We start from the raw sequence: 23,626 nt of genomic DNA on the forward strand, positions 1-23,626 counted from the left end.
TAACCTATGCAAAGTATTAATAGATCATAACTAAAAATAACCATGCTATTAATCCTTTGGGAGAGAAAATTCTCAGTGCCAAAAATAATGGATTTACACATTGATAGTATTCTAAGTTATGAATTATCAAAATAAGTAAAATAGAAAGCATTAACATTTGGCCTCAAACCTGTTATGTGAATAGCAGCATGTATAATTTTTTAAACATATGATTTTGTTATGCCTAAATTAGCAATAAGGTGCATAATTTCATAGTATGTCAGGAATTTGAAAGACACAAGTTACCTCATCCAGACCTTACTCCATGCAGAAATTGTCCCTTTTAGTACCCATGACAGTTGGTTACCAGATATTTGCTTGGTTGCTTCTAGTGGCAAGAAGTCAGCACCTTGGCTTCTGCACACGGCCCCCCAAGCTGAGGTGTGGGCACAGCCATTTCACACTAGGTTCAAGGCCTCTACATGTGGCACCCTATGAGCAAGTCAAACTAGACTAAGCACAAAGGGAAAAAGACTGGGACTTACACCATTGGTTCTCCTGGTTCTCAGGCCTTCAGACTCAGACGGGAACTAAACCACCAGCTTTTCTGAGTCTTGCAGCTTGCAGATGACAGATGGTCTCTGCAGTCTCCATAATCATGTACAAATTAGTATATACAGGGGAAGAGGATAAGATGGCGGACTAGAAGGACCTGAGCTCACCTCCTCTCACAAAAACACCAAAATCACAACTAACTGCTGAACAAGCATTGAAAAAAAAGGACTAGAACCTACCAAAAAAGATATTCTACTTCCCAAAACAAAGAAGCCACAACAAGACAGTAGGAGGGTTGCTTTCACAATCAAATCCCATATCCGCTGGGTAGGTGACCCACAAACTGGAAAATAATTATATTGTTAGGTTCTCCCATAGGAGTGAGAGTTCTGAGCCCCCATGTCAGGCTCCAGTGGTCTGGCATCAGGAGGAGGAACCCCCAGAGCATTTGGCCTTGAAGGCCAGCAGGACTTGATCGCAGGAGCTCCAGAGGACTGGGGGAAACAAAAACACCACTCTTGGAGGGTGCACACAAGGTGTCATGTGTACCAGGACCCAGGGGAAAAAGGAGTGACTTAATAGAAGCCTAGGCCAGACCTACCTGCTGGTCTTGGAGGGTCTCCTGGGGGAGGTGGAGAGCAGCTGTGGCTCACTGCGGGGACAAGGACACTGGTGGCAGAGGTACTGGGGAGTACTCATCAGCATGAGGTGTCCTGGAGGCTGCCATTGCGACACTAAGACCTGGCCCCACCCAACAGCCCAAGGCTCCAGTGCTGGGAAACCTTAGGCCAAACTACCAACAGGGCAGGAGCACAGCCCCACCCATCAGCAGACAGGTTGCTTAAAGTCTTCCTGAGCCCACAGCTGCCTCAATACACCCCTGCCCACCAAAGGGACAAGACCCAGCTCCACCCACCACTGAGCAAGCATCAGTCCCTCCCACCAGGAAGCCTGCACAAGCCTGTTAGATCAGCCTCACTCACCAGGGGGACAGACACTACAAGCAAGAGGAACTACAATCCTGTAGCCTGTGGGACGGCAAACACAGAAAGTTAGATAAAATGAGATGGCAGAGGAATATGTTCCAGAGGAAGGAACAAGATAAACCCCCAGAAGAACAACTAAGTAAACTGGAGATAGGCAATCTACCTGAAAAAGAATTCAGAGTAATGAAGTAAAGATGATCCAAGGTCTCAGAAAAAGAATGGAGGCACAGACCAAGAAGCTACAAGAAATGTTTAACAAGGAGCAAGAAGATGTAAGGAACAAACAGTTGGACAATACAATAACTGAAATGAAAAATACACTAGAAGGAATAGCAGAATAACAGGCAGGAGAACAGATAAGTGACCTGGAAGACAGAGTGGTGGAAATCACTGCCACGGAACAGAATAAAGAAAAAAGAATGAAAAGAAAGCAGGACAGTCAAGAGACCTCTGGGACAACATTAAACACACCAACATTTGCATTATAGGGGCCACAGAAGGATGAGAGAGAGAGAAAGGGCCTGAAAAAATATTTGAAGAGATAGTAACTGAAAACTTCCCTAACATGGGAAAGGAAATGGTCACCCAAGTCCAGGAAGTGCAGAGAGTCCCATACAGGATAAACCCAAGGAGGAACATGTCGAGACACATTAATCAAATTGACAAAAGGTAAAGACAAAATATTAAAAGCAACAAGGGAAAAGCAACAAATAACATACAAGGGAATCCCTATACAGTTATCAGCTGATTTTTTAGCAGAAACTGCAGGCCAGAGGGGAGTGGCACAATATATTTAAAGTGATGAAAGGGAAAAACCTACAACCAAGAATACCCAGCAAGGCTCTTGTTGAGATTTGGAGAAATCAAAAGCTTTACAGACAAGCAAAAGCTAAGAGAATTTAGCACCACCAAACCAGCTTTACAACAAATGCTCCAGGAACTTCTCTAGGTGGAAAAGAAAAGCCTACAACTAGAAACAAGAAAATTACAAATGGGAAAGCTCACCAGTAAAGGCAAACATACAGTAAACATAGGAAATTATCCACACACAAATATATCGAAACCAGCAATCATGAGGAGAGTACAAATGCAGGATATTGGAAATGCATTTGAAATTAAGAGACCAGCAACTTAAAACAATCTTGTATATATATAGCCTGCTGTATCAAAACCTCATGGTAACTGCAAACCAAAAATGTACAATAGATAAACAGGCAAAAAAGAAAAAGAAATCCAAACACAACACTAAAGTAGTCGTCAAATCACAAGAGAAGGGAACAAAAGAGGAAGGGAAGAAAAAAGACCTACAGAAACGAATCCAAAACAATTAACAAAATGGCAATAAGAACATACATATCGGTCATTACCTTAAATGTAAATGGATTAAATGCTCCAACCAAAAGACACAGACTGACTGGATACAAAGCAAGACCCATATATATGCTCTCTACAAAAGACCCACTTCAGATCTAGGGACACATACAGACTGAAAGTGAGGGGATGGAAAAAGATATTCCATGCAAATGGAAAGCAAAAGAAAGCTGGAGTAGCAATTCTCATCTCAGACAAAATTGATTTTAAAATAAAGACTGTTACAAGAGACAAAGAAGGACACTACATAATGATCAAGGGATCAATCCAAGAAGACATAAAAATTATATATGCACCCAACACAGGTGCACTTCAATATGTAAGGCAAATGCTAACAGCCATAAAAGGAGAAATTGACAGTAACAATAATAGTGGGAGACTTTAACACGCCACTTACCTCAATGGACAGATCATCCAGACAGAAAATCAGTAAGGAAACACAGGCCTTAAATGATGCATTAGACTAGATGAACTTAGTTGATGTTTACAGAACAATCCATCTGAAAGCAGCAGAAGACACATTCTTTTCAAGTGCACATGGAAAATTATCCAGGATAGATCACATGCTGAGCCATAGAGCGAGCCTCAGTAAATTTAAGAAAATTGAAATCAAGCATCTTTTCTGACCACAGTGCTATGAGATTAGAAATCAACTACAAGAATTAAACTGTAAAAAGCACAAACATGTGGAGGCTAAACAATATGCTACTAAACAACCAATGAATCACTGAAGAAATCAAAGAGGAAATCAAAAAATACCTAGAGACAAATGAAAAAACACAATGATTCAACCCTATGGGACTCAGCAAAAGCAGGTCTAAGAGAGAAGTTTATAGCAATACAGTCTTACCTCAGGAAACAAGAAAAATCCCCAATAAACAACCTAACCTTACACCTAAAGCAACTAGAGAAAAAGAACAAACAAAACCCAAAGTTAGCAGAAGGAAAGAAATCATAAAGATCAGATCAAAACTAAATGAAGTAGAAATGAACAAGAGAAAAGATCAATGAAACTGAAAGCTGGTTCTTTGAAAAGATAAACAACACTGATAAGCCTTTAGCCAGACTCATCAAGAAAAAAAGGGAAAGGGCTCAAATCAATAAAATTAGAAATTAAAAAGGAGAAGTTACAACTGGCACCACAGAAATACATAGGATCATAAGAAACTACTTACTACAAGCAACTTTATGCCAATAAAATGGCAACCTAGAAGAAATGAACAAATTCTTGGGAAGGTACAATCTCTCAAAACTGAACCAGGAAGAAATAAAAAATATGAACAGACCAATTACAAGTACTGAAATTGAAACTGATTAAAAAACTCCCAACAAACAAAAATCCAGGACCAGATGTTCTCACAGGTGAATTCTATCAAACATTTAGAGAAGAGTTAACACCTATCCTTCTGAAACTATTTCAAAAAATTTCAGAGGAAGGAATACTCCCGAACTCATTCTATGAGGCCACCATCACCCTGATACCAAAACCAGACAAAGATACCACAAGAAAAGAAAATTACAGGCCAATATCACCAATGAACATAGATGCAAAAATCCTCAACAAAATACTAGCAAACAGAATCCAAGAACACTTTAAAAGGATCATACACCATGATCAACTGGGATTTATCCCAGGGATGCAAGGATTTTTCAATATCCGCAAATCAGTGTGATACACCATGTTAATAAATTGAATAAAAACCGTATGATCATTTTAATAGATGCAGAAAAAGCTTTTGACAAAATTCAACACCCATTTATGATAAAACCTGTTCAGAAAGTGGGCATAGAGGGAACCTACCTCAACATAATGAAGGCCATGTATGACAAACCCACAGCTAACATCATACTCAGTGGTGAAAAGCTGAAAGCATTCCCTCTAAGATCAAGAACAAGACAAGGATGTCCACTCTTGCCACTTTTATTCAACATAATTTTGGAAGTCCTAGCCACAGCAATCAGAGAAGAAAAAGAAATAAAAGGAATCCAAATTGGAAAAGAAGTAAAACTGTCACTGTTTGCAGATGACATGATACTATACGTAGAAAATCCTAAAGATGCTACCAGAAAACTACTAGAGCTCATCAATGAATTTGGCAAAGTTGCAGGATACAAAATACAGAGAAATCTCTTGCATTCCTACACACTAACAATGAAAGATCAGAAAGAGAAATTAAGGAAACAATCCCATTTACCACTGAATCAAAAAGAATAAAATACCCAGAAATAACCTAGCTAAGTAGGCAAAAGACCTATACTCCGAAAACTGTAAGACACTGATGAAAGAAATCAAAGATGACACAAACAGATGGAAAGATATACCATGCTTTTGGATTGAAAGAATCAATACTGTCAAAATGATTATACTGCCCAAGCCAATCTACAGATTCAATGCAATCCCTATCAAATTACCAATGGCATTTTTCACAGAACTAGAACAAAAAATGTTTAAATTTTTATGGAAACCCAAAAGACCCTAAATAGCCAAAGCAATCTTGAGAAAGAAAAACAGAGCTGGAGGAATCAGGCTCCCTGACTTCAGACTATAGTATAAAGCTGCAGTATGGTGCTGGCACAAAGACAGACTTGCAGATGAGTGGGACAGGATAGAAAGCCCAGAAGTAAACCCAAGCACCTGTGGTCAATTAATTTACAACAAAGAAGGCAAGGATATACAATAGAGAAAAGACAGTCTCTTCAATAAGTGGTGCTGGGGAAAGTGGACAGCTACATGTAAAAGAATGAAATTAGAATGCTCCCTAACACCGTACACAAAAATAAACTCAAAATGGATTAAAGACCTAAATGTAAGACTGGATACTATAAAAGTCATAGAGGAAAACATAGGCAGAACACTCTTTGACATAAATCACAATATCTTTTTGGTTCCACCTCCTAGAATAATGAAAATACAAACAAAAATAAACAAATGGAATGCTAATTAAACTTAAAAGCTTTCGCACAGCAAAGGAAACCATAAACAAAATGAAAAGACAACCCACAGAAAGAGAATATTTATTCCCTTGTTGGTTGCATCATTTGTAATCTCCAAAATATATTGGGTTGGCCAAAAAATTCATTTGGGTTTTTCCATAAGAGGTTATGGGAAAATCCGAATGAACTTTTTGGCCAACCCAATACAAAATAATTGCACTCATGCAGCTCAATATATTAAAAAACCACCCAATCAAAAAATGGGCAGTGGGCTTCCCTGGTGGCACAGTGGTTGAGAATCTGCCTGCCAATGCAGGGGACACGGGTTCGAGCCCTGGTCTGGGAAGATCCCACATGCCGCGGAGCAACTGGGCCCGTGAGCCACAATTACTGAGCCTGCGCGTCTGGAGCCTGTGCTCCGCAACAAGAGAGGCCACGATAGTGAGAGGCCCGCGCACCGCAATGAAGAGTGGCCCCCGCTTGCCACAACTAGAGGAAGCCCTCGCACAGAAATGAAGACCCAACACAGCCATAAATAAATAAATTAAAAAAAAAAAAAAGAAGTCACTTGAGGATTTGCCTTTAAAAAAAAATGGGCAGAAGATCTAAGACAGACAGATGGCCAAAAAGCACATGAAAAGATGCTCAACATGGCTGATTAGAGAAATACAAATCAAAATTACAATGAGGTATCGCCTAACATCCGTCAGAATGGCCATCATTAAAAAGTCTACAAGTAACAAATACTGGAGAGCATGTGGAGAAGAGGGATCCCTCCTACACGGTTGGGGGGAATGTAAATTGGTGCAGCCACTATGGAAAACAGTATGGAGGTTCCTCAAAAAGCTAAAAATAGAGCTGCCATGTGATCCTGCAATCCCACTCCTGGGCATATATCCAGAGAAAACCATAATTCATAAAGACACATGCCCCCTAGTGTTCACAGCAGCACTATTCACAATAGCCAAGACATGGAAACAGCCTAAATGTCCATTGACAGATGAATGGATAAAGAAGACGTGGTACTTTAGTTGCCGCAACAAAGAGTAGCCCCCGCTCGCCGCTGCAGCTAGAGAAAGCCCACGCACAGCAACAAAGACCCAACGCAGCCAAAAATAAATAAATAAAATAATTTTAAAAAAACAAAAGATATATGTATAACTAAATCACTTTGCTGTCCACATGAAACCAACAACATTGTAAATCAACTATACTCCAATATAAAAAAAATTTTTTTATGTCACCACCTTGGGCTTTCCTGGTGGTACAGTGCTTAAGAATCTGCCTGCCAATGCAGGGCCCACGGGTTCAAGCCCTGGTCTGGGAAGATCCCACATGCCACAGAGCAACAAAGCCCGTGTGCCACAATTACTGAGCCTGCACTTTAGAGCCCACGAGCCACAACTAATGAAGCCTGTGCGCCTAGAGCCTGTGCTCCACAAGAGAAGCCACCGCAATGAGAAGCCCACGCACCGCAACGAAGAGTAGCCCCTGCTCGCCACAACTAGAGAAAGCCCACGCGCAGCAACAAAGACCCAACGCTGCCAAAAATAAATAAAATTGAATAAAAAAAAAGTCACCACCTTTAGGAAACAGAAACTAAGGTTTTACCTATAAACAGTTGTTTTAGAAGATTCTTTGTATCAAGCTAAAATCCCCCACCCCCAACCCTTTAGAATCGGGGACTGTTCCTAGGAGGACATACATTGCTGGTTTCCTGGAAACGGAGAGGCAGAGGAGTGGGTAGTCACCCAGCCTGAGGGCGGCAGAGCTGAGACCAGGCCTGGGGCTCCTGACTTTCAGCCCAGGGTCTCTTCATCTGCGGCCTTATCTTTCCTGTAACATACTGCCGTGGGCAGTCATTCTCCCTCCCCTACAGTGCCTCTTTTGTAGGACAGCCTTTCAGTCTGATGAAGACCACTATCAGAAGCCCCTCAAGTCTTTTCTCTGCGTAAAATACTCAGAGTTTCTTATTGTGCCTCATCTGACATGATTCCAGATCCTTCACTGGCTTACTTTTAAAATGGAGAAAACTTAGAGGAAGTTATCTCCCATAAAATCCAGTGGCCAAAATTGAGTAATGGGGCTGTATTATCTCCCACCATAAGGAAAATAGTTTTAAAATTGTAATCTGTTTATTATGCTCTTTTATTTAGGATGAACATATACCACATTTCAGGATATTTTACCCAGAGCTCTCCACTTATGTTTACTTGGAAAGGGTACCAAGGATAGCATAGAATCTGAAATTGACTTGGTTTGGAAATTGGTATAATATACAGAACATTTAGATTAAACAAAGACAGCTGTTATTCATACTAATGGTGTAATGGTAAATATCTCAAAGGTCAAGTTTTTTTTTTTTTTTTTTTTTTTGGCTGTGCTGGGTCTTCGTTGCTGCAGATGGGCGTTCTCTAGTTGCGTCGAGCTGGGGCTGCTCTTCTTTCCGGTATAGGGGCTTCTTATTGTGGTGGCTTCTCTTGTTGCAGAGCTCGAGCTCTAGGCCCGCGGGCTTCAGTAGTTGTGGCTCGCGGGCTCTAGAGTGCAGGCTCTAGAGCACAGGCTCAGTTGCTCTGCGGCATGTGGGATCTTCCCGGACCAGGGCTCAAACCCGTGTCCCCTGCATTGGCAGGTGGATTCTTAACCACTGCACCACCAGGGAAGCCCCAGGTCAGTTGTATTTTTGTACTGTGTTCCTATATTTGTGTTGGTATGGGTTTAATACTCTGGAAATTTTAAATTTCCCATAAAATAATTTAGGTTCCAAACTTGCCTACACATTGGAACCCCCTGGGGAGCTTAAACAAATCTGCTTGTGTCCCATTCTGGGAGATGGTGATTTAATTTTTCTGAAGTAAGGCCTGGGCTTTAGGAATTCTTAAGAGATTCCTCATGTGATTTTAATATGCAAATAATTTTGAGAACCACTGCTGTAATGTGATCAGATTTAGGCACGGGACCTAGAAAATTGTTCCTTGCCTTGTTCCCTGCTCCAGCTTGAACAATTTGGCAATGCGTGAAATTTTATGATCTAATTCTCATTTGGACTTATGGATGTCATGGACCTAAGGTGTGCAATTTTTTGTTTTCTCTTTTTAAAAAAAACTTGCAGTTACTATTCATGATTCCCTTTCACACTCCCTCTGCACTTTTTAACAGTTGATTTTAGATGTGAAATCCATTCGGTATCTAAATAAACTGATCACATGGATTAAAACATGAAAAGGCTTATTTTAACGGGTTACCTCAAATTCATGAATATCCACCTAAGTGTGGTAGATGTCATGCAAAAGGAAACCTTAATGAAATGTACTCTAATGTACTAGAATAAAATAGAGATTCACACTTTTTCTGGGTGAAAGAAGGCATGCACGTTCTGGGGTTAAGGTCTTGGTGCTGGGCCTTAGGCGGCAGACAGTGAAATAGAGTAATTTGCATCAAAAATAGAAATTTTACCATCTGTGCTTAATTATTAAAAAGAATGACAGAATTGTTTGCAAACAAGCTGCATGTCTGACAACCTCTTGGTAGAACAGAGGTTATCTGCACAATAAGTAGGAAAAAAACACTGATTTAAAAAGATGTCCAAGTCTCAACTAAAAACCCAGAAATTTCTATTGAGTCAATTTATATTTGTTGTCAGGCTTACTTTAGAATAATAGTGTTTAGCTGTTGCTTCATCCTTTGTGATACCCAAGCCAAGCTGCAGACACCGTGCGTGGTAGAAAGAGGCCATGGCCATGCCTCTGCTGATGAATTCTGGGAGACAGTCCGTGACCTGGGCTATCACGGGGATGTCATGGATCTCATCGTAGTCAGCAATCCTGTTACAACATCCAGTTGTGAAATTAAAAACAGTATCAGTTACAGTTTACATTTTTATAAACATGCCCAGAAATTGTCCATGTGCCCCAAGTGGTTTCTCTATTATTTCTGCCAGTTTGAGAACAAAATTGTTTGCTCTGTGGTGAAGGGTAAATAGAACAGTCAACTAACACCAGAAGAAGAGGAACTAACTACAGTGGTTACTATATGGCTTCCTAGGATTATACTGGTCAGGCTTAACAACCACTAAAAAACATTAAGTTTAAAATATTATAAGAACTCTTATCACTTTGCAGATTTAAACAATGGGAAAAAAGCATTTTTCTATCTCTTTGGGTATTTAAACATCAACCTTGAATTTGGACTTTAGTCACACAGGACCAGAAAACACATTAAGAAACTTGCACATCTATGATAATGGGCAATAAAAAGTCCTTCTCTATAACCCAGATACAGAGATGGAGAACTATACGAAAACAAGTCAACTCCACGTCAGCCGTAATACTGTGGGAAACAGGAACATGGGCAATAATGGAAAGCTCCAACAATGTTTAAAGAACTGTTTGAAGTCTTAGTTTTAACCATATGGGCACCTGGGGATTTGAGACAGCAGAGACCACACCTTTAAGTGACCTGCTGCCTGGAGGCCACGATGGTGGGGAGGAGAGGGTAAAAGCAATCCCTGCATCCTCCAGTGTGGATGTCTGCCTCACACTGGGCTCGGGGAGAGGGGAGCCTGTGGGCTCCGTGGGAAGGGCATTATTGGGAAGGAAATGGCAGCATGGCCTTATAGCCATTCTAGAGGACACCCAGGTCTGTTGCATTTGTACATTGTGGGTAAATGCAGGAAAGTACACGGCCTCAGAGAAAAGAAATTTCCATATACTTTATGTTAGTGTTGGAGTCTTTTAACCATTCTCATTGTACAGTCCTCATCAAGCTATACTGCAATTGTGCAGTTATAGAACCTATGGCTAAGGGTGTAGGAAAAAAGTTTAATATTTCTCATGTGCCAAGCTGTGTTAAACACTTTATATTCACTATTTTTTTTTTTAAATCAAGAAGAAAATACTTCCGCAGGATTACAAAAGAACAACTGATGCCCCAAAAGTTAAACTTGTGTAAGATTACTTAGCTGGTATACAGAGCAAATAGCACTGAAGTTCTGCAGACTAATAGATGTACTATCCAATATGGTAGCCATGAGCTACGTGTGGCTATTAAAATTAAAATCCAATGAAAATTACAAGTTTAGTCCTCAGTTGCACTGGCCACACTGCAAGTACCAATAGCCATCATTTCCAATTCTGCAGCGAGTTCTATTAAACAGACCTGGCATAGAACATCTAGTAAGAGATTTTGTAAATACTTTTATCCAGCTTACTCACCTTTTGGAAAATGCAACACACTTTGTAAAAAATTTCATCTTATAGTAATACTCCACGAGATTCCCTTGAGCGTAGACATTTCCACGCTCTGCTGCTTCCCTCAAGCAATGCAGGGCAGCCTCAGTATCCTGGCGGATGCCTTGTCCATAAAAGTACATGAGCCCAAGTGCACCCTGGGATTCCAGGTTTCCATTGCCACAAGCTTCTGAATGCCAATAAAATGCCTAGGAAAAAGCACAATTCCCTAGTATTCACAAGGTGGATTATAAAGGGAATCTCTCTATAAGATAGTACTATTAATTCATCTCTAGGACATCGTTCTAACCCCTTGAACGTATGTCAGGCTAGCACCAACTTCGCATGCCTGAGAGAGGGTGCTGAGGGGAGCCCGCCCGCTGTCTGCCCACAGTGCAGGCGAGGTCACTGGCTCGAGCTCAGCTGTTCAGGTTTCAGGATTTTCAGATTTTCCAGAGGAAGGACCAAGAAGGTGGGAAATACGAACCAAGCGTCTGAAAGGCTTTGTAATGAGTCACAGCAAGGAGAGGAGAGCAGCTGATGTTGTGAGATTGTGGCCACCTCTCAGATCCTCTTGGAGCTCCAACGGGATCAAAGAAAACCAAGGATAAAAACCTGCATGTGGTCCCAGCATGTTTGCTCAATACTCAGCTACAGTGAATCTGAGTTAGTTCAAACCGATTTCCAAGTAGCTGCTCAGTTATCTGACAAGGATCTTGGGGGTTATGTGCCTCCTACAAGTTTGCCTTTAACGCCTCATTTCCTTCTCCCTATAAGATTTCTTGGAAAGGGTTTCCATCATTGGTGATTAAAGAGGTTGTACTGACTCTCCCTCCTCTTTTACCTTTTATGGTAGAATATTTTGTATGTGTGCTTTTTATAGCATACAAAGTGCTCACATCCATGGTCTCCTTTGGTAGAGGCAGGGAAGGCAGCATTCATAGTTGAGGAAAGGGTGAAATGAGCTTGGAGATCTTAAAATGTAAGCTTTCTTTACGTTGAAAGAAATATAAGAGATATTCAAGACTACATACTTACTCCTCACCAAATATTAATCTACGCAGGATGCTAGGATTTAAACAAATAGATCACTGTTACCTTCTCTAACTCTCTGGGTTCCTTTGTTGAGTAATACAATCCTAGGATACTTTGAGCCTTCACACTAGCTTTTGGATTTCCATTGTCTGCAGCAAAAAGCCACAGTCTAGAAGAGAAGGGCAAGGCAAGTTATTCTTTGTTTAAAGCATTTGATTAAAACAAAAATCTTGTTCTCAGGTCAGATTACCTTTCAGCTTCCTCGTCTGATTGTTTAACGCCTTTTCCTTCATAATAAGCTCTTCCAAGGTTGTAAGCTGCTGCAAATTGTAAGTGTCTTGCTTTGGGACACGGAGAATCAACAATTTTCTTCATATATTCCACTCCTTTTTCCTTCCACAAAGGAAAAGAACAAAACAGAAAGTCCTAGTTTAGTTTTACCCAAATTAAGTTTTCTCCCAATAATGCTGTAAAGCGTTCACCCTTCGACATGAGGTAGAATGTCATGAGTCTATACCTAACAGGTATGGTTGTCCTGGACTCTGCAGGGCTAGAAATAAGTAAAAGTCCATCTCCTGGGTCAGCGTTCCCGGGAGCTCTGGGATATAAAGCATTCCCTTCATTTTATAGCTTCCACATTTGCGTTACATCTCAATATGGTTTCCTTCTTCTCTCCTCATAGCCCTTATTCTGAATCGGCACAGTTCTTAGAACTTAAAGTGTAAGAATAGCCAGTAACTTCCACATTTTTAATCCTTACAGGACACGTGTGAGCCCCAAACTCTGTTTTCTCTCTTCAAGCACACTTTTCCTAGCTGTGCTCAGTGATAAATTTACATCTACTACACATCTTCATATGACATCTGCATAGTCACAAAACACAGAAGACGTTCTAACCACCAACAAAAGGCTTTCCTCCCTCCAAAAACCCAGACACAAACTGTTTACTAGACTAGGTTTCTCTTGTCCAACGCACAGCAAGCCAAAATGCTGAGCCCACGAGGTTTGTAGCAAAGAGGGTTTACATGGCAGCCAAGTAGGAGATGGGAGAACAGATCTCAAATCCGCCTCCCCAAAGGCAAGGAGCTCGGGGTGTTTATAGGATAAAGAAGAAAGCAGCAGGCAGTTGGAGGTGTGGGGAGCATGGAGAAAGGTGATTGGAAAAAGGTGCAGGAATCTTTGCTCTGCACAGGTGTAACTAAGCCATAGGCCTCTGCACGTTCAAAAAGTCACTCAGCAACAGACACTCACGCATGCCCAGTTGAAGGGTCGGTGGTTCTATCCAGTCTTAACCAGCTCAGCTCAAACTAGACACAGCTGACTCCAAGTTCCTAGAAAACAACTCGGGCAAACATCTTGTTTAGGCTACATGCTGCTTGGAGGACATGAGAGTCTTAAAAAACCACCTTAATTAGTGAAGGCAGGTGAAGTGGATTTGACCCACGGTTTCAGTGACCTCCCCCCCTTGCTTTTTGATCATTCCTCAACTCTTGAGGAAAAAGGGTGAGGACAGCTCTGGCTAATTCCTGCTGATAAGGGGCATAGGCCTAATAGGGGCTTGAGGAATCAAACTATATTTAGCACTCATTTGAGAATATTCTCTTGTTCCTGGTTTCAAGTTAACATTTTGATCCCAAACAAATACCACTTATGCGCCAGCTGTCAAGGCATTCATAGGCCCAAGATTGGTAATAAAAACTGTAGACAAATAGGTACAGGGTGGGGCAAATATGTACACTGTGAGGGCATACAGAACGCCAGACATGCGAATATTTAGACTCTTATTTTCAGGGATTTTACCTAGGACACTGGCGAGCCAGGGATCGGTGTCTTACTTTTTTACGAATTGGAGTGTGTTGATCATTATCACCTTTGACTGAAACGCTTAGATAGTATCGAAGGAACATAGGCTGGGAGGATTAAGTGTGGTTTCTACAATATCCTCATCAAACAGAACCTTGACAAGGGTAGATGCCAGGGATTTTTGTTGTTGTTTGTTTTTTGGTTTTTGTTTTTTATTCTGAGGACATGAGGAGACCAAATTTTGGCTTATTCAAGGAAAAACGCGACAGGACATTTTGTTGATTAGCCTAATTTGATATGTTCACACCTGAAGTCACAGTGAAGTTAGGGATGGTCAAAAATTAACAACAGGCACAACCAAGGGGTCAGCATGATCAAATACAGAAGGTTTTTTTTAGATGACATATCCAAAAGCTAGAGAAATTACCTACTTTTGCCAAAGACTGAAAAATCCTAATCACTGAATTGTCCTTCCAAGCCTGGGAGGTTAGAAACAAAGAGAAGGCAGAACAAAAGAAAACAATCAATCTGGTTACGAGCAAATTATTTAAATTGCTTTCTAAATTTTACTTTTCAAAGCCACCACTGCAGCAATCCCACTCACCTTAATTTCTTTCTCGTGGCTTTTTTCTGGGGGTTTGCTTGCCCACTCGGGAAAGTCAGCGTCAGGGTTGGAACCACCGCGGTATTCCTCACGCAACGTGCTTTCCCTTTCTCGGTGCGTTCCTCACAAGGTCCCAACCGGTGAAGATGGAGCTCGTCTTCAGGATGTTTATCCTCCATGATTTCAGTCTAGTTGTTCATTTTCTCCTTTAAGAGCTTCCTAAGTGGGTTTGGCTATGAGCCCAAAGTTGGGGACCCAAATACGGCAGAACCCAGCCATTCCCAGAAATTCCGGCAATTATCTCTTGGTGGGAGCTGCAGCCCTAGCTAGAGCTTCCCTTCCATTAGAGGGCAAGTCTCTCTGTCCTTGTGAGAGTTCAAAACCCAAATATTTCACAGAGGGATTGAGAACTCTGTGCTTTTTCTTGGATACCTGATAGACCTGTTCAACCAAAAAGGTTGAAATCAAAACCATATTCTGGTCTCAGGTGTCCTTTGTTTTACTGGTAATCAGTATCAACCACATCCTGGAGCAGGGCGCCCTCATTTAGCTGAGGGTCCCTCAAATCTTTTGCCAGGATTTCTCCAAACATCGTGGGTAAAGTTTTAAATCCCTGAGGAAGTACTGTCCAGCAGTACTGTTGTTTAATTCTTAGTACCTAGATCTTCCCATTTGAAAGCAAACAACTCTTGGGATTTAAAACAAGGATATGCAAGAAAAGGCATCTTTCAACTCTAATACAGTAAACCAACAATGTCTGGACAGATTAGTGAGCAGAGTATATGGGTTAGGGACTACTGGATGAGTCTCTTTTACACTCTGATCTTAAATCGTGTACAGGCTGACTTCAGGTGGTGCCCTAAGCTGTATAGGCCTAGCTCTTTGCTATTCCCAGCCTCCCGTCTGCCCAGGTCTTCGGATTCCTCTTTGCAAATCTCTTCTGGAACAGTTGCAGGATGTTCTTGTTGGGATTGGAGTAATAGAGCCTGCAATGCGCAAGCCTGCTCTGGTGGTCCTTTAATGTCTGTTCACTCAGGGGCAAAGGTAACCCTGGTATTTAGTTAGTAAATCTCCTCTCAGAAGGGGAATGGGGCATTCAGGCATGTATACAAAGCTATGCTTCAGATGCGTTTTCCCCATCTGACAGTTTAGCAGCTGGAAAAAAGGCAGTTTCAAGGTTTCTTTGGACACCCCAGTTACTAACATAGTTTTAGAAGGAAGCTTAGAAAGCCAGGTATTTAAAACTGAGTAAATGGCCCCATATCAATCAAAATCCTAAATTTCCCACGGTCATAGTCATCCAGGGCTCCGCCTGGGAGATGATGGACTTCACAAGATTTAAAGGAACCCCTAGGGCCTGTCATTCTTGGTCACTGTCATTCTCTTCTTGGGCATCTGATGTGCCAGCTGTTTACCTTCAAGAGTCTTACTTAGGATGGGACCCTCTTTTCCAGTGCCCCTCCTGGTTGCAGTATGCACACTGGCGGGGTCCCACTATTGGGTGCCCGTTTGAGTGGAAGCTTTTGCCGAGTCCCTTGTGGGAGTCCTTGATTCCATCCAGCTCTTCCCGGTGTTAAGGTAGCCGCCCGCAGAGCAGCCTCTTTCATTCTCCATTGTTCCCTTTTCTCCTGAACCTGGTCTCTGCTATTAGAAACTTTAAAGGCAGTTTCAACAAGTCAAGACACAGGCATTCCTAAAGGCCCTTCCATCTTTTGCAGTTTCTTCTCTATACTGGGTGCGCTCTGACCAAAAAATGGTCACTGACTTTTATAAGTTCTCTTTGTATGTTGCCTATAGGCTTTAAAGACCCTTTCTGGAAATTCTGAAAGATCCTCATCTGGTTTCTGTTTTACCTCCTGTACTTTATTAAGGCTTGTTTTGGCCTCCCTCTTCGCAATCCTGCAAGAATGCAATCTCAGTGAAGTTCGGGCCTGTCTCCAGCATTCACATCCCCATCAGGATCTGCTTTTGCTGTAGCCCCACGTGCAGCAGCCCTCGCCGGGTTGCCAGGGGTTTCTGCACGAAGCAGATCTGCCTCCTCTCGAGCTTTATCCAGCACCATCTTATGCTCTTCTGAAGTGAGGAGGGTGTTTAATAAATTTTGAACATCTGCCCAGGTTAGGTTGTGGGTTACAAAAAAAAAAAAAAAAATCAATGAAGGTTTTCCATTCTCGAGTCATCTCTATAAGTTGGCATATTGTTCCTCCAATTAAATAAATCCAAAGTGGACAGGGAAGTGGACCCAGATCCATCCCATCACCTGCCCAGTCTCAGCATTCACAGCCCCAGTGGGGACTTGCCTTAAGGGATATTGCCCTCCCCGCATTTGGGTAGCTCCCTGGCCAAGCTGCACACCCTGGCAGGTGATGAGAGGGGAGGCCATTCCTGTTTCTCAACCCTCAGAGACTGGGGTGGGGGGAGGGCACAGGCGCCCAAGAGCCTGAGGTTCAGATGCTGACAGTGAAGGAGCGACAGCACCGTCCTGTAACGGTGGAGGAGCATCAGAGCGGTCCACTGAACTCCCAGCAAGTCATCCTCCTTTTCATTAGAATCAAGCAAAACAGGTTTCTTTGCCTTTCCTTCCTATTGGACCATTACCTTACATCTACTCTACACAGGTTTATTCTGATACAAGAACGTAAGAGACTGTACATAAGGTATTTCATCCCATTTTTATTCCTGTTTACAAAATAAATCTACTTGCAAAGTTGTATTGTAATTTAAGGATCCATTTTCAGGCCATTGTGCTCCAGAGTCTAGAGGATATTATGGTCATTTAGTGTTACAAGAAATAACCATCCTTTATTTTTCCATGGATTCATAACTGAAAGTCTCCCAATTTTGGAGAACGTAGCCTAGAGGGCTGCAAGAGGGAACTGAATTAACATTGCCCATTTTGAAGGGGCTTTGTTCCCAGGTGGGTGCAGCAACAAAATCAAAGGGTCCTTCCTACAGTCGCCAAGAAGCTCAACCCCCAGTAGCCAATTCCTAACAATTAAGACAATCAGACATAGACAGACATGGACAAACAAGACCAAAACAAAACCAAAAACCAGAGCCCTGGGCCTTTAACTCAGGTACAGAGTACCTCAGCAGCTGTAACCTTTTATATTGTCTGCCAAAATCCCATCAGGTGGGCCTCTGACCCATGATCCTTCAGGGTTCCAAAGACAATCTAGGCACAGGTGCATTTCTTTAACGAGGTTACCCTAAAAACATCTTCCAAATCCAAAAGCCCAAAACCCCAAAAATGTTACTGAAAGTCGGGTCCAGCTGCTTGCCACTCAAAAGCCAATATTCGAGAGGCAAGGCTAGTGGAAAGTTTGCTTTATTTCTGAGGCCAGCAACGGGGAGAATGGCGGACTTATGTTCAGAGACTGACTCCCCACTGACAAATCGGTGGGCAAACACTTTTAAAGGGGAGTTTCAGGGGTGTTTAGGCGGAGGGAGGGGGCTACATGCAGAAACAGCCCAGTCAGCTCCGACAGTCACCTTGAAATTGGTCCTGTGGTGACCAGCGTCATCTTGATTGTTTTAGGTACAGTTAGTCTTCAGTTCCAGGGTCGGTTTGCTCCCATTTCTTTGAGGCCAGTCCTCAGAACTGTGGTAGCTTAGGTCATGTCTACAGTCTGGTCATCATGTAGTTAATTCCTTTCACCTGGTGGGGTTTCAGTATCTATGAAACAGCTCACAGGACATGGCTCATAATACTATCTACAGCCCCTGAGGAGGGACTAATGGTCCCTGACTTCATTCAGTGACTAAGCTATTATTACTTGGTCTTGTTTTCCTTTGCTTCTGCACTTTCTCACTTCTCTGAATTTATTCTTTGACTAAAGTTTTTCTACAGACGAAAGGCAGGCAGAGGACATGGAGGGGAAGCACCATAGGGTCCTGCTCCATTTCCTCTCTTTGCTACAAGATGACACTGAGCGCGGAAGGTCAGCAGCGCCTCCCTGAAAACCCAGGGTCAGTCTGGGAACGGACGCCAGGGAGCTGCTTGGGCTGGTCCACAGGTCCTCAGTGCCTGCAAGGGGCCGACGAGCCATGGGCCAGAGGTTCACCCGGACTCACCTCTTGGCTGGCTCACCACATGGGTTACCGAACCAGAGCTGTCCTGCCAGACGCACAGCAAGCCAAACGCGGAGACACCGAGGTTTGCAGCAAAAAGAGGGCTTATTCGCAAGGCAGCCAAACCAGAAGACGAGAGAACAAATCTCAAACCAGCCTCCCAGCAAGCAGGCAGCTCGGGGTATTTATGGGATAAGGAATAAAACAGCAGGGCGGTCCGAGGCATGGGGAGCGTGCGGGGCGTGGGGAAAGGTGATTGGGAAAAGATGTGGGAATTGGCGGGTAATCTTCTCTCTGCGCAGGTGTAACTAAGATGCAGGCCTCTGCACGTTCAAAACGTCATGAAGCAATGGACGCCTGTGGATGCCCAGTTGGAGAGTCGATGGTCCTATCTAGTCTTAACCAGCTCAGCTCAAACTAGATGCCACTGGCTCCAAGTTCCCAGAAAACAACTCAGGCAAACATCTTATTGTTTATACAAGTGCAGCTTGGAGGACACATGAGTCTTAAAACGACTTTGATTAGTGAAGGCAGGTGAAGTGGATTTAACCCACAGTTTCAAAACCTTCAAAAATCACCCCAAAGAAGAAAATAATATTTGACAGTCGAGTACATTCTTATACACTGCATTCTAACTTTTACTCCTCACTAGTCTCTCCAAGTGCTATTGCTGGCTAAACAGCACAGTAATAGATGAGAAAATCAAAGTGTTTTACTGAGTCCCAGATCATGTGGATTTACTTTTGTGAGTGTGTGAGGTAGGTGTCTACCATTTTTTCCCCCAACTGGTTAGTAAGAGAGAACTTACAGTATAATGGTAGTAGAGTGAAGTGTTCGTGTAAATCCTCCCACAGATAGCAGTGATTAAATCAGGACCAAACATAAAGAACAACTTTCTAAAGGCACTGGGAGGGACTTCCCTGGTGGCACAGTGGTTAAGAATCTGCCTGCCAAGGTAGGGGACACGGGTTCAAGCCCTGGTCTGGGAAGATCCCACATGCCGCGGAGCAACTAAGCCCATGCACCACAACTACTGAGCCTGCGCTCTAGAGCCCGCAAGCCACAACTACTGAGCCCACGCGCCTAGAGCCGGTGCTCTGCAACAAGAGAAGCCACCACAATGAGAAGCACGTGCACTGCAACGAAGAGTAGCCCCCGCTCTCTGCAACTAGAGAAAGCCCGCGTGCAGCAACGAAGACCCAACACAGCCAAAAATAAATAAATAAATAAAGTTATTAAAGGCACTGGGAAGTTTACCAAAGCAAACACAAACTGGAAGAGGAATGACTCTTGAAAACTGCAACTGAAAAGGATCCTTGAAGTTCAGTGAACCCCAGACAGGATAAACAAAAACCCTCTCCTAAGCACGCATCATAGTCAAACTGCTGAAATCCACAGAAATCCTGAAAGCAGCCAGAGAAAAAGGACACATTATTTACAGGGAACATAATACAATCAGAGACTGACTTCTCATGAGAAGCTAGAAGATTTTACAATGGCATTTTTAAAGTGAGGAAAGAAAAAACTCAACCAGCAAAACAATTCATCAAAAATGAAGGCAGACTGAAGACATTTTCAGGTAATTAAAATTGGAGATAACTCATCACCTGCACACTTACAAGAAATGCTCTTTAAAGGAAGTTCTTCAGGTTGAACGGAAAAGGAATATGGTGCCAGTTGGCAACACAGGTTGATAGGGAGGAATGAAAAGCCCCAGAAATGGTAAATATGTACAAATATAAAAGGATACCCAGGCACATATATACATACCTGTGTATGTATTTTTCCTCTCAATTTCTTGCAAAAGATATATGACTAAAGCAAACATAATGCAGTTTTGTATCAATATTTTGGGGTTTATAACATGTAAATTTCAAGACATTTCAAACCTACCACACAAAGCATATTTGGTTCAACCAGACTCTGGACCAAATTAGTGTCAAGAATTTGGTAAATTCATAAAATGATAAACATTAAAAGAATTTGCTCTTTGCCCCTTTACCTTGGGTTAACTGAACAGACCTACAGAGGCCATCTTCTTTTTTGCTCCTCTGGCCTCCATATGTAACTACATTCAAGCCATTCTATTTTGGAGTTGCCATATGCCAACCCGTCGAATCTACCAATTTGCCTTGTCTTTCTACACCTTCATGTTCTTCCCACGTCAGCTTATTCTGTATCTGTCACCGTACTCATTCCTTTGTCCCTCTTTCCCTCCATGACACTCACTCATGTGGCAGATATCTTATTTCTCCAGCTACTCTGCTGTACTTAAACCACTGAACATGGCTGGAGAAAAACATAACCATGCTGACAGGTCCTTCTTACAATTTGTGACTTCAAATTTCAGGGCGAGCTCTCCCCTCGCAAGCAATACTATCAGTTTGTCTCATCAACGATCTCTCCCACTTATCTGGAAGAGAAGATACTACTTCAAACCTTTTCCTTTCTCTTCAGACTTCTGCTGTCCCCTTGCTCCCTCTCCTCAGTCTCAGCTCATGGCTTCAACTTTTTAAATATTTTTATAAAAAATATGGAACAGTTCATGAATTTGTGTGTCATCTTTGCACAGGGGCTATGCTTATTTTCTCTGAATTGTTAGAATTTTAGGATACATCCTGCCACAGCAAACACATGGCTTCACTTTTATTTCACTGAGAAAACAGAAAGAATTGAAAGAAGCACCAAATCTATCAGTTTACCTGATTCATCATCAATTTCTTCCTCTCTACCAGATCTTGTGTGTCAACTTACAAATAATACTGTAAGATCTTTGATCTGGGAGAAAACTCTCCCTTGATCCCATGATCCCTCCCAGTTATTGCACATATATTTGTTCTACTTTATAACAAAGCTCAGTGCTTATCTCCACTTCCTTACATCCATATGTCTCCTCCACCCACTCCAATCTTGGTCCCTTATGACCTTGGTCCCACTGAAATGCTTTTGTCAAGATCTCCAGTGAAATTCATCTTAGTATGTCTGATAGTAAGTGCTCAGTTTTCATTCTACTCACCTCTCAGCAGAATCTGAGACAGATGATCACTCCCTCCTTCTTGAAACAGTTTCATCGTTTGACTTTCAGATCACCACACAGTCCTCATTTTCCTCTGTCCTCCCTGTCTCCTCCTTCTCATTCTCCTTTGCTGGCTAGCTATTCTTTCCGTTATGACCATGAAATATTGGAGGGCTTCCAGTCCCTGGCCTTGACCTTTGGCTCTTGTCTATGATACTCACTCATTCAACAATCTTATCCAATCTGGTGCTGTAACTCCCACTGCTCCACAGATAGCCCCCCACTGATTTCTCTAGTCCTGACGGCACTGTTGAGCTCCAGACTCTCTACCTGACATCTCTACTTAGGTGTCTTAACAGGTACTTCAAATGAAACATTCAAACATAAATGTTTCGCTTTTCCTCCTGTACCCCAACCGTGCTTCTCCCTCAGTCACCCCATTGTTATTAAATGGCAACATCATCCACTCAGGACAAAAAGTAGGAATCATCCTTGATTCCTCCCCTTATCTCTGCCCCTCTCCCAATCCATCAGAAAGTCCTGTATCCTCTTAAGAGCATATCCCAGATCTGTCCGCTTTTCTCTATTCTCACCACTATAATTTCAGTTAAAGCTGCTATTTTATCTGAACTATTGCAGTGGCTTCCTCACTGGACTTCCTGCTTCTACTCCTGCCTCCATTCAATCCATTCTCCACACGACAGACAAAGTGATCTTTAAAAATGTTAATCATATTAATTGCACTCCCTTTTGGTGTCTTCACACTGCATTGAGTATACAATCCATTTGGCCGTAGTTTGCCAAGTTCCACGTGGTTTGGTCCCTGTTTCACTGTTTTGACTGTATTCCAGCTGTACCATCCTTCCTCAGGCCTGAACACAAGCTATTTCCTCTGCCTGGAATGTGATTCACCTACATCTATATATTGCTCCTTCTTGCTGCTCAGTTCTTCATTCAAGTATCAGATAAAATGGTGGAATGACACAGGGAAGAAAACTGTAATCCCAGAGCCAAAGTCTTCAGGTTAACGTTAGAAAATCACCAACAACCAGGAAATTGATAGAACTAGGAAAGCAATGAGTTGGTATGAACTTCAAAGTAGGTACACTTTGTGCCTGAGGTGGAGGAGAAATAATAGCTAGAAAGTGAATTGGGAAATGAAAATAATACCAGCTCTACCTTAGAGCACTATGGTACTTTGGGAGGTTGTAAGGAGAGCCCTCCTCTAAAGAGGGCTGCTTGTGGGACAACCAAGTTTCTGATAAGGCAAGGAAGTGAAGGAAGTAGTCTGAGAAAAAGGCTGAGAATACAGAAGATCTTAGAATGGCATACAGAAAAGTAGAAAGAGTATTACATAAAAATTTGCATAACTACCACATAGATTGTCAGTAATAACATTTTGCTATTTTTACTTCATCTATTTTTTTTTGGTGACTTGTTTCAAGTTACATGCCGATATGAAAATATCAGGACACTTCACCCCTAAATATTTCAGTATGCACTACAAAAGAAGACATTTTTCTGCTTAAGTACCATATAAGTGTCACTTCTAATAAAGTCAATATTATGGAAAAAAGGCAGGAGAGAGAATTAATCTAGATGAAAGAAGCTTGCAGATGTTACAACTCAGTGCATTGAGTGGTCCCTGACTGAATGCTGGCTTGAAGACTACTTTGGGACAATTTGAGAATTTTGAATATAAACTGGGTATTAAATGGTATTAGGGAATATGTGTTAGTTTTGGTAGATGTATTCAGTATAAATTCTATTTTTTGAAAGTAAAATTTTTAAAGATTTGTTTCCACAAGTTTAAGTTGTTTCATTGCAATTTGTTCCCCAGTCTTCTCATGTTTGATTGACAAAATGTGTTTTCTTAATTTTTTGAGACTAGAGTTCAATTGTCATCTAATTTCTATTGTATTTCTTCTGGTTAGGCCCTGTCAGAAATTAAGCATTTTATTGCTTTCTGCTTTATTCTATTTTTGTGCAGCAAATATTTTTCACTGATATTATTATTATATCTTTGGTAAATTCAAATTGTTGA

At 41.9% G+C, this 23,626-nt stretch overlaps 1 protein-coding gene and 1 non-coding gene across 2 annotated transcripts in view; both read right to left on the minus strand.

Annotated features, from left to right (window-relative positions):
• Window positions 1-23,626, minus strand: part of LOC118888020 (LRP2 binding protein) — a 42,015-nt gene that overhangs the window by 5,196 nt on the left and 13,193 nt on the right. Inside the window, exons 6-9 of the mRNA XM_036838979.1 lie at window positions 12,339-12,481; window positions 12,152-12,257; window positions 11,039-11,262; window positions 9,475-9,649 (exon numbers count right to left, since the gene is read on the minus strand). Of these exons, the coding sequence (XP_036694874.1) occupies window positions 9,475-9,649; window positions 11,039-11,262; window positions 12,152-12,257; window positions 12,339-12,481 (648 nt within the window). The remainder of the gene's footprint in view (window positions 1-9,474; window positions 9,650-11,038; window positions 11,263-12,151; window positions 12,258-12,338; window positions 12,482-23,626) is intronic.
• Window positions 21,094-21,198, minus strand: LOC118888097. The gene has a single exon (XR_005018243.1). It is a non-coding gene; the product is annotated as a U6 spliceosomal RNA (small nuclear RNA).

This window comes from Balaenoptera musculus, chromosome 21, assembly GCF_009873245.2.
Source record: "Balaenoptera musculus isolate JJ_BM4_2016_0621 chromosome 21, mBalMus1.pri.v3, whole genome shotgun sequence".
In the NCBI taxonomy this organism is placed as follows: Eukaryota; Metazoa; Chordata; class Mammalia; order Artiodactyla; family Balaenopteridae; genus Balaenoptera; species Balaenoptera musculus.